Consider the following 17,077-nt stretch of genomic DNA (forward strand, 5'->3'; position numbering starts at 1 on the left):
AAGCCTTGCTTTGTTCTGGGATTGATTTGCACTTTTCGCACCCAAAGTACACTTGATCTCAAGGAGACAGAACGCATCTCCTTCCTGAAGCGGTACGACGGCGCTGGTCTCATGGTGTTTATACTTGCGTGCTATTGTTTGTACAGATGAACGTGGTACCTTCAGGCATTGGGAAATTGCTCCCAAGGATGAACCAGACTTGTGGAGGTCTACAATCTTTTCTGAGGTCTGGCTGATTTCTTTTGATTTTCCCATGACTCAAGCAAAGAGGCACTGAGTTTGAAGGTAGGCCTTGAAATACATCCACAGGTACACCTTCAATTGTTTCAAATGATGTCAATTAGCCTATCAGAAGCTTTCTAAAGCATGACATCATTTTCTGGAATTTCCAAAGTGTATAAAGCATAGTCAACTTAGTGTATGTAAACTTCTGACCCACTGGAATTGTGATACAATCTGTCTGTAAACAATTGTTGGAAAAATGACTTGTGTCATGCACAAAGTAGATGTCCTAACTGACTTGCCAAAATAGTTTGTTAACAAGAAATTTGTGGAGTGGTTGAAAAACGGGTTTTAATGACTCCAACCTAAGTCTATGTAAACTTCCGACTTCAACTGTACGTACCTTCTGCTGTTCATCAGCCTCTCTCTTCTGCTGGACGATGATGACCAGGTACTCCTCACACTGCTTCTGGAAGTCAGCCACCTTCTTCTTGGCCTCTTCCAGCTCCACAGACATGGCCTCCACCTTGCTGCGCGTGTCGTCTATCTTAAACAGGCCGTTCCTCAGCTTGGACACCTGCTCCCCCAGCTCACTGCGCTTCTCAGCCAGCAGCCTGGAGATACACAGGGAGAGGGAGAGTTAGAATGAGTGAAGGAAAGATCAAGTGAGAGAAAGAAATAAAAAACGGGAGAGAGTGAGACAAGAATACAGAGAGTCAGGGAGTCGGATAGAGTAAAACAGACAGACAGACAGATACAGAGAGGCAGGCAGACAGATACAGACAGATAGTAAGATACAGCGACAGACAGACAGATACAGAGACAGACAGATACAGACAGACAGACAGACACAGAGACAGACAAATAAATCGTACTACACTGGCTACGACGCCCCTCCGATGTGGCAGGGCTTGCAAACTATTACAGACTACAAAGGGAAGCACAGCCGAGAGCTGCGCAGTGACACGAGCCTACCAGACGAGCTAAATAACTTCTATGCTCGCTCGAGGCAAGTAACACTGAAAAGTGCATGAGAGCCTCAGCTGTTCCGGACGACTGTGTGATCACGCTCTCCGCAGCCGATGTGAGTAAGACCTTTAAACAGGTCAACATTCACAAGGCCGCAGGGCCAGACGGATAACCAGGACATGTACTCCGAGCACGCGCTGACCAACTGGCAAGTGTCTTCACTGACATTTTCAACCTCTCCCTGTCTGAGTCTGTAATACCAACATGTTTCAAGCAGACCACCATAGTCCCTGTGCCCAAGAACACTAAGGTAACCTGCCTAAATGACTACCGATGCGTAGCACTCACGTCTGTAGCCATGAAGTGGCTCACCTCAACACCATTATCCCAGAAACCTTAGACCCACTCCAATTTGCATACCGCCCCTACAGATCCACAGATTGATGCAATCTCTATTGCACTCCACACTGCCCTTTCACACCTGGACAAAAGGAACACCTATGTGAGAATGGACCCTGGGGCTAAACAACTACCTCTGCAACTGGATCCTGGACTTCCTGACGGGCCGCCCCCAGGTGGTAAGGTAGGTAACAACACATCCGCCACGCTGATCCTCACACGGGGGCCCTCAGGGGTGCGTGCTCAGTCCCCTCCTGTACGCCCTGTTCACTCATGACTGATGGCCAGACACGACTCCAACACCATCATTAAGGTTTGCCGATGACACAACAGTGGTAGGCCTGATCACCGACAACAATGAGACAGCCTATAGGGAGGTGGTCAGAGGCCTGACCGTGTGGTGCAAGGACAACAACCTCTCCTTCAACGTTGATTGGAACTACAGGCAAAGGAGGACGAGCATGCCCCCATTCTCATCGGTGGGGCTGTATTGGAGTAGGTTGAGAGCTTCAAGATCCTTGGGGTCCACATCACCAACAAAAACTAACATGGTCCAAGCACACCAAGACAATCATGAAGAGGGCACGACAAAAACCTATTCCCTCTCAGGAGACTGAAAAGATTTGGCATGGGTCCTCAGATCCTCAAAAAGGTTTTACAGCTGCACCATCGAGAGCATCCTAACGGGTTGCATCACTGCCCCGGTTATGGCAACTGCTCGGCCTCCGACTGCAAGGCACTACAGAGGTAGTGTGTGCGGCCAGTACATCACAGCTTCCTGCTATCCAGGACCTCTATTCCAGGCGGTGTCAGAGGAAGGCCCTAAAAATTATAAAAAGACACCAGCTGCTCTAGTCATAGAATCTTCTCTTTTACCGGACGGCAAGCGTACCGGAGCGCCAAGTCTAGGTCCAAGAGCTTCTAAACAGCTTCTACCCCCAAGCGTAAGACTCCTGAACATCTAATCAAATGGCTACCCAGACTATTTGCATTTCCCCCCCCCCCCTTCTACGCTGCTGCTACTCTCCGTTATTATCTATACATAGTCACTTAATACATAATACCTTAATTACCTCGACACCGGTGCCCCCGCACACTGACTCTGTACCGGTCCCCCCTGTATATAGCCTTGCTATTGTTATTTACTGTTCTCTTAAATATTTGTATTCTTTCTGATATTCTTTTTAGGTATTTCTTTAAAACTGCATTGTTGGCTAAGGGCTTGTAAGTAAGCATTTCACTGTAAGGTGTAAAACCTGTTGTATTCGGCGCATGTGACAAATACAATTTGATGAAAGAGACAGAAAGACAGACAGACAGATAGATACAGAGAGACAGAGAGACAGAAAGTGAAGATATACTGCATCAAAGAGTGGGAGACAGCAGACCTGGTAGACAGGGAGATGACTGACAGATTGAGAGAAGTCTAAGAACACTTTGAGTTGGCAATGGGGATGTAGTTAGTTACTTTTTGTATCCAGACACCAGCTCAGGTAGTTGTAGGAGTGACGTAGTTGTGTCTCTTCAGCTCCAGTTTCCATCCTCTGGGAAACTGGGCCACAGACTGGTGCATGGTCACAAAGATACTGGCCACTTTGGTCTGGATCTACAGAACACATCCACCCAAAGATAGAACGTTGTTACAACGTTATACAACATTACTGGGCCACAGACTGGTGCATGGTCACAAAGATACTGGCCACTTTTGTCTGGATCTACAGGAACACATCCACCCAAAGAGATAACGTTATTACAACGTTATTACAACGTTATACAACATTACTGGGCCACAGACTGGTGCATGGTCACAAAGATACTGGCCACTTTGGTCTGGATCTACAGGAACACATCCACCAAAGATAGAACGTTGTTACAACGTTATACAACTGTTATACAACATTACTGGGCCACAGGACTGGTGCATGGTCACAAAGATACTGGCCACTTTGGTCTGGATCTACAGGAACACATCCACCCTAAAACGTATTAGAACGTTATTACAACGTTATACAACATTACTGGGCCACAGACTGGTGCATGGTCACAAAAATACTGGCCACTTTGGTCTGACTCTACGAACACATTCCACCAAAGAATAACGTTATTACAACGTTATTACAACGTTATACAACATTACTGGGCCACAGACTGGTGCATGGTCACAAAAATACTGGATACCTTTGTCTAGATCTACAATAAAGCCCCAACATGGATATAATGTCATTACAACGTTATAAAACTTTATTACAAGACCATATAACACTATTGAAACATTATACAACATTACAAGAGCCAAGAGTTTCTCCTGATCGGGTCATGTGGCCAGGAAAATACTTTTGGCCGTAAACATTCCTACGACATTCCTACAACATTATATACCATTGTGGAAACAGAGAACAGAGCAAAGCAGTGTTGTGTAGGAGTGTGAAGGCGAAGGTGACGTGTACGTGGTGGGTACAGCATAGTAGATGAGACTACAATAAAACAAGCTTTTAACTCTGAGGTTTTCACGACCCAGCTGCTCTTCATAAATGTCTTTTAAAAGACTAGCTAGTAGCAGGAAGGATGAGAGGGTGAATCACTACATCACACAGCAGGCTAACCTTCTAACCAAGTTCAGTTAGATAGAAGTGCATGTGTGTTATCTGTGTGTGCGTGCGTGCYTYRYRATGRYTGTGTGTGTGTCTCACCCCCTCCACGGTGCCCAGGGCCAGTCCGTCCAGGTATCTCTCAGCCACCTCCAACAGGGCATCTCTGGGCCACTCGGAGAACCAGTCGATGGTGGCACAGTTCACCAGGGCTGGGTACTGACGGATATAGTTCCTTGAGGAACACACACAAGTTCATCAGATCCAAAGATTCCATTGATCTGAGTCTAGTTGTGTCTAAATGGGTGCGTTACCCAGGTGGGTGCTAAACACTGGTGTGGAGGTGAATGTTGTGAATGATGGAAATCACGTTGAGCTCTTGGAGAAACGCAACTTAAATCACCTCAACTTAACAGCTGCCAAGACCCAACCTCCATTGTCTGAGCCACTAGGTTTTGCTGGCTAATTGCTGTCATGCCATCACACAGCCAGTGTGACTGTGTTGACCTGGTAAGAACCCCTCTCACTCCCGGCCACGAATACTGGTCAGAGGTGGAGGAATGGAGGAATGGAGGGATGGAGGAATGGACGGCAGCCCTGGAGCCACCAGCCAAAGCATGGTGATTAGCTCTGGGTAATGGGCCCTGCCAGCCCAATTAGTGGTATTATGTGTGAACACTTCCCTGTCTCGCTAATGAGAGAGAGACAGACTGGTGTGTGTGTGTACGTGTGTGTGTGAGTGACCCAGCCYTCATGTCTGCTATCCATCCTGTCATTTCTAATCGCAGCAAGCCTCAGGTCTAAAACGCTGTGTCATCCTAAACACAATTCCTAATTTGCAAGACAAGGGARGGCGGGACGCACATTAGCCATTAACAAGCTGACAAGTGTTCATGTTCGGCTGCCTATGCTCTAATACTGATAATCAGCTGTGCTGGAGTGTGGGGTTTACACACTCAGACAGAGAGAGCATGAGAAGGAAACAGATCATGAGAGAACGGTGGCAATGCTTTGGAAGATACCTCTACTAGTCGCCCATTAGCACAGATGATGCCGCGGGAAAAGCTTTCATCTCTGTCTCAAACCCTTATTGTTGAATGTGTTCAGTGCTTTGTACATTACTAATCGCTTTGCTTTGGTGAGATATAGCAGGCACTGTACATTCMTTAACTTCAGAAACTGTCCTGAGTGCAGGCTTACCTGAAGGGGTCTCCCACAGGGCTCATGCAGAGCACGATGTGCAGGTTGTTCCTCACTCTCTCTATCAGGTAGTTGAACATGGAGTCTGGAGTCTCAATGATGTTCTCTTTCCTGGCGCAGTCCGACAGAGCACTGGACACCTGGACYAGGAGGTCAGGGTCAAAGGTTAATACACAACGAGACAAAACAACATAAGAACAAACACAGAAAACATAAACTAGCCTACCACACACATGCTGGATAGCACTATTACACTTTTATCTATATTTTTTTGTGGTGACTTTTCTGTGAGAGATGCACTTATATAGAGAGATAATATACAGTCGGTATCGTGGTGAAATGGAAGATGAAACACTATGTAACTATTGCGACGTCAAAGAAATACAGAATGAAATTKATTTGATCCTCTATTGCCCTTTCTACCGCGATATACGCTTTCTCTTATTCCAGAAAGCACACCAGATATACCCTGGCATTATGTGGCTGAGCGATGAGGAGAAACTGAAGTGGTATTTTGCCCATTGTGTATTTCTGTTTGCGGAATATTTCGATAAAGCCTGGAATAAAATAAAAAGGGCTACCTATAATTAAATTATACAAATATTTAGCTTCTAAGTGGTAAATGGATGTGTGTATATAGATTGTGTATAGGCTTGTCTCTCGCATGAATCTTCTCTTTGTGCCAGACTGGGTTCAAATGCCTTCTGTTTCKTTTTTCTGTATTTATTTATCTGTAAGTTATTTTGATTTTATTTAACTAGGCAAGTCAGTAAAGAACAAATGCTTATATTATGTATGCATGTTTGTATGTGTATATATGCAGTGTATATGTATGTATGTGTGTATGTATATATTTGTACTGCTCTAGGGATGTAATTATTGTTTGGATAACCTTATTTWCAATAATGTACTGATTTTGATCTTAAATTGTTTCACTCTTTATGCGATGCACACTGCAGCAAACACCGGAAGAAGAATTAACACTGAATTACCACAGTGAATTATTGTAATGTTTGTTTATGTGTCAATTGTCACGATCGTCGTATGGTGGAAGAGAGGACCAAGGCGCAGCGTGATAACAATACATCTTCTCGTTTAATATAACGAAGACGAAGAACACTTTACAAACTAAACTAAACAACAAACGTGAGGCTATATAAACAATGTGCATACATGCAACATAGACATAGACAATCACCCACGAACTACCTAATGAATATGGCTGCCTAAATATGGTTCCCAATCAGAGACAACGATAGACAGCTGTCTCTAATTGAGAACCAATCTAGGRAACCATAGACATACATACACCTAGACTAGACACTGCCCCATAAACATACAAAAACCCATAGACAATACAAAACACATACATCCCCATGACACACCCTGACCTAACTAAAAGAATAAAGAAAACAAAGATAACTAAGGCCAGGGCGTGACATCAATTAATCCCATAAGGGATGGGTTGCCAACTGGCGATTTGACACAACAACAAAAAATCCTTCATTCATTCATACAGTATATATTATAAACACTGAACAAAAATATCAATGCAACATGTAAAGTGTTGGTCCCATGTTTCATGAGTTGAAATAAAAGATCCCAGACATTTTCCAAATGCATAAAAAGCTTGCTTCTTTTTTTGTGCACAAATTGGTTTACATCCCTGTTAGTYAGCATTTCTGCTTTGCCAAGATAATCTATTCACCAGACAAGTGTGGCATATCAAGAAGCGGATTAAACGGCATGATAATTACACAGGTGCACCTTGTGCTGGGGGCAATAAAAGGCCACTCTTAAATGTGCAGTTTTGTCACACAGCACAATGCTACAGATGTCTCAAGTTTTTAGGGAGCGTGCAATTGGCATGCCTACTGCAGGAARGTCCACCATAGCTTTTGCCAGAGAATTGAATGTTAATTTCTCTACCATAAGCKCCCTCCAACGTCGTTTTAGAGAATTTGGCAGTACGTCCAACCGGCCTCACAACCGTAGACCACTTTGCAACCACGCCAGCCCAGGACCTCCACATCCAGCTTCTTCACCTGCAGGATTGTCTGAGACCAGCCACCCGGGAAGCTGATGAWACTGTGGGTTTGCATAACCAAAGAATTTCTGCACCAACTGTCAGAAACTGTCTCAGTGAAGCTCATCTGRGTGCTRGTCYTCCTCACCAGGGTCTTAACCTGACTACAGTTCGGCACCGTAWCCGAKTTCAGCYGCCAAATGRTSACCTTCGARGGKCASTGGCACGCTGGAGAAGTGTGCTCTTCARGGATGAATCRCGGTTTCAACTGTACRGGGCAGATGGCAGACAGCGTGTATGGCYTTGTGTGGTTGAGCAGTTTGRTGATGTRAACATTGTGAACAGAGTGCCCCATGGTGGCGGTGGGGTTATGGTATGYGCAGGCAAAAGCRACGGACAACGAACACAATTGCATTTTATCGACGGGGAATTTGAATGCACAGAGATACCGTGACGAGATCCTGAGGCCCATTGTCATGCCGTTCATCCGCTGCCATCACCTCATGTTTCAGCATGATAATGCACGGCCCCATGTCYCAAGGATCTGTACACAATTCCTGGAAYTTGAACATGTCCRAGTTCTTCCATGGCCTGCATACTSACCAGACATGTCACCCATTGAGCAMGTTTGGGATGCTCTGGATCACRGTGTACAACAGTGTGTTTCAGTGTCAAGAACTGCAACGCTACTGGGTTTTTCCCGCTGAACAGTTTCCCACGTGTATCAAGGATGGTCCACCACCCAAAGGACATTCAGCCAACTTGACACAAGTGTGGGAAGCATCGGAGTCAACATGGGCCAACATCCCTGTGGAATGCTTTCGACACCTTGTAGAGTCCATGCCCCAACAAACTGAGGCTGTTCTGAGAGCAAAAGTGGGAGGTGGGGGGGGGGTGCAGCAACTCAATATTAGGAAGGTGTTCTTAATGTTTTGTACACTCAGTGCACTAGCACCTGTGTAAAGTCCCTCTTTCACAATAACAGAGGCCAACGTTGCATTGTATTAAACCCTGTTTAGTAATCGTACCTCTTCAAACTCGTCCTGTTTGTAGAGGTTGGGCACCTCTCCAGAGCTGAGGATGTTGTTGATGTCCTCTAGGAAAGACTGGTCTACTATCTGTGTGTCGTTGAACAGGAACACTGTGGGCTTGTTGTCCACACCCGTCAGACGATACAACTTCTTTATGTCTGGGAGGAGACATGCATGGGAGGAGAAGACTCAAGGATGTGTGTGTGCGTGTGTGTGCGTGTGTTTGTTTGTGAGAGAGAGACAGAGAGTGCGAAAGTGGATGTGTGTGTGTGTGTGTGTGTGTGTTGCCGGGTTGTGATCACGACAAAAGTATTTTGGTTAAGGTTGTAGGCCTAGAATCTGACTCAACAAAGTAGGACATTCCTGAACAATCAAAATAACTGCACCAGTTGAAAAGCAACTAAAATATAAACTAACAACAAACAAACAGGAAAACACCATCTAAATAAAGTGTTGTGTTCAATTAGAGCAGAACGTACGGCTATCAGTCTGACTCAATTCATATTAAACGCTCAGGCAGCGAGCAGCCCTGAGCAGCGTGCTGTAATTCAGTGCAATTATGTTCTAAACCAGAGGTATTCAACGGGGGGTCCGCAGATGTACTGCAGGGGGTCTGCGAAAATGTTTTTATAATAAGAATGTTGCTAGCAACAACCGAATAAATTACTTCTATTAATTTTAAAAMGTTGATTTGATATCCTTTCCATTATCATTCACCTGATGATAAGACAAGACATGAATTTATTTTGGGGGGGGCTAACATATGATGGGGGTCCCTGGGTTGCCAGGTCTCCTGGGAGGGGGTCCCTGGGTTGCCAGGGGGTCCCTGGACAAGAAAAGGTTGAAGACCCCTGTTCTAAACAAATGCCTTGCTGTTGGCAGATCAACCAAATTTGACAAATTTCTCTTGCAGAACAGGTCCAAATATATCATGTCTCATACCTCTGTAGTGCAGTTGACTACAAAGTCTCCCCCTCATTGGTTCCATTGTGCTAGGCAAGCTCAATCAAGCACAGATGAAGTATTTGAAATGATTTCAAAAAGTATTTCAACCCATGTGCTGGTAGTAGGTAATATATAATGGTCTCTTACCCTCTCTGAACTCCTGCTTGCGGTACTGCTTGGTGACTTCCACCTGGAAGACCAGGTACTCACAGATGGAGGCGGCCATCTTGGAAAGGCTCTGTCTACCTGAGCCCCCGATGCCCACCAGCAGCATGTTCCCTCTGGGCTGGCTGATCACACGCACCACACGGGTTACTGAGGGAACACACACACAGATTGTTTGTATGCTCAGCAAAGCTAGACACCAACACCCATCCCGAACCTGACTCATTGGTAAGATATGAAAACGAAGATATTTTCTTGGTGGAAAGTAAGAGCCAAAGTAATGAAAAGGTAAGKCCAAACACCAGGGATGTGTGCTAACAGGATGTACTCCAGTGCTAGCCTCTCTACACTGGCTTCCTGTTAAGGCAAGGGCTGATTTCAAGGTTCTACTGCAAAACCTACAAAGCATTACATGGGCTTGCTCCTACCTATCTTTCCGATMTGGTCCTGCCGTACYTACCTACACGTACGCTACGGTCACAAGACGCAGGCCTCCTAACTGTCCCTAGAATTTCTAAGCAAACAGCTTATGGAATGGTCTGCCTACCCATGTGAGAGACGCAGACTCGGTCTCAACCTTTAAGTCTTTATTGAAGACTCATCTCTTCAGTATGATCCTATGGTCTTATGAATGTATGGTATGGTCCTAGTATGGTCCTATGATTGAGTGTAGTCTGGCCCAGAAGTGTGAAGGTGAACSGAAAGGCTCTGGAGCAACGAACCGCCCTTGCTGTCTCTGCCTGGCCGGTTCCACTCTCTCCACTGGGATTCTCTGCCTCTAACCCTATTACAGGGGCTGAGTCACTGGCTTACTGGTGCTCTTCCAAGCTGTCCCTAGGAGGGGTGCGTCACTTGAGTGGGTTGAGTCACTGATGTGATCCTGTCTGGGTTGGCGCACCCCCTTGGGTTGTGCAGTGGTGGAGATCTTTGTGGGCTATACTCGGCCTTGTCMCAGGATGGTAAGTTGATGGTTGAAGATATCCTTCTAGTGATGTGGGGGCTGTGCTTTGGCAAAGTGGGTGGGGTTATAACCTACCAGTTTGGCCCTGTCCGGGAATATCGTCGGATGGGGCCACAGTGTCTCCCGACCCCTCCTGTCTCAGCCTCCAGTATTTATGCTGCAGTAGTTTATGTGTTGGGGTGCTAGGGTCAGTCTGTTGTATCTGGAGTATTTCTTCTGTTTTATCCGGTGTCCTGTGTYKATTTAAGTATGCTCTCTCTAATTTTCTCTTTCTTTCTTTCTTTCTCRCTCTCTCTCTCTCGGAGGACCTGAGTCCTAGGACCATGCCTCAGGATTACCTGACCTGATGACTCCTTGCTGTCCCCAGTCCACCTGGCCGTGCTGCTGCTCCAGTTTCAACTGTTCTGCCTGCGGCTATGGAACCCTGACTGTTCACCGGACCTGCTACCTGTCCAGACTGCTGTTTTCACTCTCTAGAGACAGCAGGAGCGGTAGGAGTAACTCTGAATGTGATCGGCTACGAAAAGCCAACTGACATTTACTCCGAGGTGCTGACCTGTTGCCACCCTCGACAACCACTGTGATTATTATTATTTGACCCTGTTGGTCATCTATGAACATTTGAACATCTTGGCCATGTTCTGTTATAATCTCCCCCGGCACAGCCAGAAGAGGACTGGCACCCCTCGAGCCTGGTTCCTCTCTAGGTTTCTTCCTAGGTTCTGGCCTTTTAGGGAGTTTTTCCTAGCCACCGTGGCTTCTACACCTGCATTGCTTGCTGTTGGGGTTTAGGCTGGGTTTCTGACAGCACTTTGAGACATCAGCTGATGTAGAAGGGCTTTATAACTAACATTTGATTTGATTTGATGTGCTGACTGTATTTTGTATGGCTGTGATATTTGAAGTTTTAGTGTGATATGCGTATTCATATGTACTATACTGACTATCATTATCATCAACAGAGGACGACTCCAGTACTCTCACCGTGTTCTATGGCTCTCTGAACAGCACCAGGGACATGGGCACCACTCCAGGGGTCAGGGTTGTAGTCCTCCAGCTGAGAATCCATGAAACCTTCAACGTCTTGAAGTCCACTAGATCCTCATACACACGAGGCTCCTTCAGGAAGTCCTGAGAGAGAGAGAGAGAGACCACACACACACGCAAACACACACACGTAGTTATATGACATACAAGACGTCTGTAAACAACTCTGCGGGAGACAGAGCTGTTGTAATCATCAACCAACCACCGGCTCACTATTACAAACAACTCATCAATCAATAACCTAATCGATCCTTCATCCAGTCCCGCTTGTCAATGTACACACACATCCATTCATCAGTAGACTAGTTAAAGAAAACATCCCATCCTTCCCGTCCCCTGGTGTGTGTGTGTGTGTGTGTGTGTGTGTGTGTGTGTGTGTGTGTGTGTGTGTGTGTGTGTGTGTGTGTGTGTGTGTGTGTGTGTGTGTGTGTGTGTGTGTGTGTGTGTGTGTGGTGTGGTGGGTGTGTGTGTGTGTGTGTCTGTGTGATACCGCGAGTGAGCGTTTGTTAGTACCGAATATGGGTGGTTGTTTGTTGGGGCAGATGCTGTGGTAGGTGAGTTCAAACAGAGAACCTAGTTTCTCAGCCAGCAGCCCTACGAAGGCCTCTGTGTCACTCTGGTCCACCAGACGGTCTGAGAACACCCTGGGGATGGGGGGAGAGGAGACCAGAGGAGTCAGGGACACTGTCCCATCAGTGCTGCATGTCACACAGGCAGACAGAATGTACACAGTATATACTGTAGTGGTAAAGACTACTGTCTCCTTGGGTACAATGAATGTTCCTCTTATCCTATGTCTTAGTATAATATATTTAAGCTGGCCCGAGYGGATGTGGTATATGGCRAATATACCGCGGCTAAGGGCTGTTATTAAGCACGACGCAACGCGGAGTGCRTGGATACAGCCCTTAGCCCTGGTATATTTGGCCATATACCACAAACCTCCGAGGTGCCTTATTGCTATTATAAACTGGTTACCAAAGTAAGTAGAGCAGTAAAAATAACTGTTTTGTCATACCCGTGGTATACCACGGCTGTCCGCCAATTAGCATTCAGGGCTGGAACCAGCCAGTTTATAACGAGGGATAGAGAGCAGTATACCTGAAGCACTCGTGTATCCACAGTCTGGTGATGCTCTGCTTGGTGTCGTGGAAGTCTCTGTGAGCTCGCAGTAAACCCTGGAACACCTAGACAAGGAGGAGACGACAGCTTATTGACGCACAGAAACACAAGTCCACTGTTAATCTATACCTAAACCCACTGAACACCAGGATTAAGAGAGATTGAGTGAGAGTCGATGCATTCAGTATGACTCGTGCGTGTGTGTGTGTGTGTGTGTGTGTATGTCTGTGTGTATGTCATGGCGTGTGTGTGTAGCCCTTACCCTGGAGATGTCTCTGAGGTTGAAGAGGTAGTGTATCTTGGCGGGCGTGGGCAGGAAGCGGGCGACGGTAGAGTAGTAGAGCTCCAAGGTGGCCTGGGTCAGGACGGAACCTATAGGCTTCACCTCCTCCTCAAACTCCTGCAGCTTCTGGTTGATCATAGTACCATAGATACGCTTGATCTGAGACTCCTGGAGAGGGGGAGAGAGAGAGAGGAGAGGGGAGGTGAGGGAGGGAGGGATGAAAGAGGAGAGAGGGGGTGCAGGAGGATAGGAAGGGAGAGCACAAGAGCTTCTGAGTGATCATAGTGACGTAGATGTGTTTGATCGGAGACTCTTGGAGAGGGGGAGAGAAGGAGAGGAGAGGGAGTGAGGAAAGAAAGAAACGCAGAAAGACGTGAAAGAGTAAACATGTACACATGACAGCGTTGAGAGAGAGAGAAAAAGTGTGACAATCGATAAGAGAGGCAGGGGAGAGGATAGAGGAAGAGGATGGAGAGAGTAGGGGAGAGGATTCCCCCTCTATCCCCTCTGTCTCCCCATTCTAACCATCCCCCCTTCCCCTCTGTCTCCACCGTCCAGACCACGTCCAACAACGTACAGGCCATCATTGAGAGTCGTGTGGAGAAGAGACTAAAGGTGTATATGTGCCTGTGGGCGGTAGCGCATGCTGGCCTCCCTGGACGACCTGAACATGCCGGCCCAACGACGACTTTGCTCCCAGCGCCGCTGGAGCTGCTCCGCCTCTGATCGATCTACGGCTTCTGTACGTACCGGCCAGAAACAGACCCAAGTGTGTCAACGGTGAGAGGAGAGGGTGGGGTACCATAAGCCGTGTGTCGGGGGGGGGCTCGTTTTAATACTAAAGTTCTTAGTTCCCTCTCCTTAGTATCTATTTAAAGGTATTTTGTGTTAGGACATTGTGTGTGTGTTGAATTCATCTTCCGCGTTTAGTGTGTGCGGCAACATGTTTCATGCATTCTATGCAGACTGCCTGTGTGAATTTGTTTGTGTTGAATGTGCTGTTTAAACCCTGGGTGTGTGGTGTGTGTCATTGTGTGTGTGTGTGTGTGTGTTTGTGTGTGTGTGTGTGGTGTGTGGTGTGTGGTGTGTGATGTGTGTGTGTGTTGTGTGTGTCCTCAGTGTGTGTGTTGTCGTGTGTGTTGGGTGTGTGTGTGTTGTGTGGTGTGTGCATGTGTGTACAGACATTTCCTGCTGCGCGTCTATGGGTCCACCTGTGGGGGAGACTCACATCTCAGGCCGCCTGCAGAGCCGCTTCAACCTCATCAACGATGACCTTTCCCTTAACTGTCAGTCACACACACAGACCACATAACCACACACACAACACAGACATTTATTCAGCTTCTGCTCAATGCTGCTTCTCCGCCTCTGCAATCCTCCCCCTCATTCTTCTCACCTCTTCTCTTCTAGTCACCTCCCTTCTGCTTCATCACCTACATCCTCACCACCTTTTCTCCTCATCCCTCCCTGTCCTCTCATCTCCTTCTCCTCTTCTCTCCTCTCTTCTTCCTCCATGTCCTCCTCATTCTCCTTCTCCTCTCTCTCCTATCCCTCCCTGTCCTCCTCATCTCTTCTCCTTCCTCTCTCCTCTCTCTCTCCTTGTCTTCCTCAAACTCCTTCTCCTCTTCTCTCCTCTCTCTCTTCCTGTGTGTGTTTCAGTCAGTCAGTATCACTGCAGAGCCATGTTTCCTGATAATGAGTCTAGTTCTTTGCTCTGAACGTGTGGTCCTCCTTCATCATCCTTTCCCTGTGTCTCGCTCTCTCCACCCCACACCCCTCTCTCTCTCTCTCGCTCGCTGCTCTCACCCACCCCCCCTCTTCTCTCTCGCTCTCTCAACCCCACCCTCTCTCTCTCGCTACTCTCACCCCCAGCCTCTCTCTCTCTCTCGCTCTCTCACTCCATCCCCCCTCTCTCCTCTCTCTCTCGCCTCTCTCACTCACCCCCCCTCTCTCTCTCTTCACCCCACCCTGTCTCTGCGTTCTCTATATCTCTCTCTTCATCTCAGCAGAATTATCCTGAGGGTGATGATGATTATGACAACAAGTAAATATGTGCCACTGCACCGCTCATTTAGGAAGACAGGGAAAAAGCATGCTGGATTGGATGCTCCTTTTCCTTTCATTTTTTCTGCCGCTTCTCCCTTTTCTCTTTCTCGGGAACGTCTCTTTTTTGATCAACTCTTCCCCTCCCACCACACACACACACACACACACACACACACACACACACACCTCATCTTTCTTTTCAATATCACTCTCTTTCTGCAACTGAGTGATGCCTCCATCTTATCTGTCTCACGTTCTCCCTTCTTCTCTCTCGAACACGCTCTCCTCTGACATGTGTCCCTTCACTTCTTTCTCTCACTCTCTATCCTCTTCCTCCCTCTCTCCCCCTGCTCTCTCTCCATCCTCTTCCTCCCTGTCTCCCCTGCTTCTCTTCCATCCTTTCCTCCCGTCTTCCCCTGCTTCTCTCCATCCTCTTCCCCTGCTCTCTCCATCCTCTTCCTCCCCTCTTCCCCTGCTCTCTCCATCCCTTCCTCCCTCTCGTCCCCCTGCTCTCTTCACCTCTTCCTCCCTCTCTCCCCCTGCTCTCTCATCCTCTTCCTCCCTCTCTCCCCCTGCTCTCTCCATCCTCTCCTTCCCTCTTCCCCTGCTCTCTCCATCCTCTTCTTCCTCTCTATGCCTCTTCTCCTCTCCTGTCTTCCCTCCTCTTCCCTATCCTTCTTCCCTCTCCTCGTTCTTCCCCATGGCTCTCCCCTACTCCTCTCTCCTCTCCCCTGTCTTCCCCGCTCTCTCCATCCCTCCCTTCCCCCTCTCTCTTTCCATCTCTTCCTCTTCCTCTCTCCCCTGCTCTCTCCACTTCCTCTCTCTCCTGCTCTCTCCTCCTCTCCCTTCTGCTCCCCATCGCTCTCCTCCCCCTCCTCTCATACCTCTTCCTCTCCCTCTCCTCTCTTCATCCTCTTCCTCTTCCTCTCTCCGCCTGCTCTCTCCATCCTCTTCCTCTCATCCTTCCCCCTGCTCTCTCTCCATCCTTCTTCCTCTCCTCTTCCCCTGCTCTCTCCATGCTCTTCCTCTCCTCTCTCCCCCTGCTCTCTCCATCTCTTCCTCCTTTCCCCCTGCTCTCTCCACCTCTGTCCTCTACTTCTGCCCCTGCTCTCTCCATTCCTCTTTCTTCCCCGCTTCTCCATCCCTTCCTCTACGCTGCGTCCCCTGCTCTCTCCATCCTCTTCCCCTGCTCTCTCCATCCTCTTCCTCCTTCTCTTCCCCGGCTCTCTCCATCCTCTTCCTCAATCCTCTCCCCTGCTCTCTCCATCCTCTTCGCTATCCCTCTCTCCCCCTCTCTCTCCATCCTCTTCCTCTCCTCTCCCCTCTTCTCTCCATCCTCTTCTCTATACCTCTCTCCCCCTGCTCTTCTCCATCCTCTATCCTCTCCCTGCTCTCTCCATCCTCTATCCTCCCCTGCTCTCTCCATCCTCTTCCTCTATCTCTCTCCCCTGCCTTCTCTCCATCCTCTCCTCTATCCTCTCCCCCCTGCTCTCCTCATCCTCTTCCTCTATCCTCTCACCTGCTCTCTCCATTGTCTTCCTCTATCCTCTCCCCTGCTCTCTCCATCCTCTCCTCTATCTTCTCCCTGCTCTCTCCATTCTCCTCCTCTATCCTCTCCCCGCTCTCTCCATTCCCTTCCTCTTCCTCTCCCCTGCTCTCTCCAATCTCCTATCTCTCCCCGGCTCCTCTCATCTCCTTCCTCTATCCTCTCCCCTACTCTTCCATCCTCTATCTTCTCCCCTGCTCTCTCCCATCCCTCTTCCTCTATCCTCTCCCCTGCTCTCTCCATCGTCTTCCTCTATCCTCTCCCCTACTCTTCCATCCTCTTCCTCCCTGTCTTCCCCGCTCTCTCCATTCTCTTCCTCCCTTTCTCCCCCTGCTCTCTCCATCCCCTTCATCTATCCTCTCCCCTGCTCTCTCCATCGTCTTCCTCTATCCTCTCCCCTGCTCTCTCCATCCCTCTTCCTCCCTTCTTCCCCTGCTCTCTCCATCCTCTTCCTCTATTCCTCTCCCCTGCTCTCTCCATCTCTTCCTCTATCCTCTCCTACTGCTCTCTCCATCCTCTGTCCTCTA

At 47.9% G+C, this 17,077-nt stretch overlaps 1 protein-coding gene across 1 annotated transcript in view; it reads right to left on the reverse strand.

Moving 5' to 3' along the window:
• Window positions 1-17,077, reverse strand: part of LOC139024731 (dynein axonemal heavy chain 2-like) — a 95,435-nt gene that overhangs the window by 63,329 nt on the left and 15,029 nt on the right. The window contains 12 exon segments of the mRNA XM_070439650.1: window positions 626-836; window positions 3,059-3,082; window positions 3,084-3,196; window positions 4,281-4,413; window positions 5,379-5,518; window positions 8,433-8,593; window positions 9,528-9,695; window positions 11,491-11,505; window positions 11,508-11,637; window positions 12,044-12,197; window positions 12,655-12,740; window positions 12,938-13,229. Of these exon segments, the coding sequence (XP_070295751.1) occupies window positions 626-836; window positions 3,059-3,082; window positions 3,084-3,196; window positions 4,281-4,413; window positions 5,379-5,518; window positions 8,433-8,593; window positions 9,528-9,695; window positions 11,491-11,505; window positions 11,508-11,637; window positions 12,044-12,197; window positions 12,655-12,740; window positions 12,938-13,229 (1,627 nt within the window).

The sequence above is a fragment of the Salvelinus sp. IW2-2015 genome, unplaced genomic scaffold (assembly GCF_002910315.2).
Source record: "Salvelinus sp. IW2-2015 unplaced genomic scaffold, ASM291031v2 Un_scaffold1824, whole genome shotgun sequence".
In the NCBI taxonomy this organism is placed as follows: Eukaryota; Metazoa; Chordata; class Actinopteri; order Salmoniformes; family Salmonidae; genus Salvelinus; species Salvelinus sp. IW2-2015.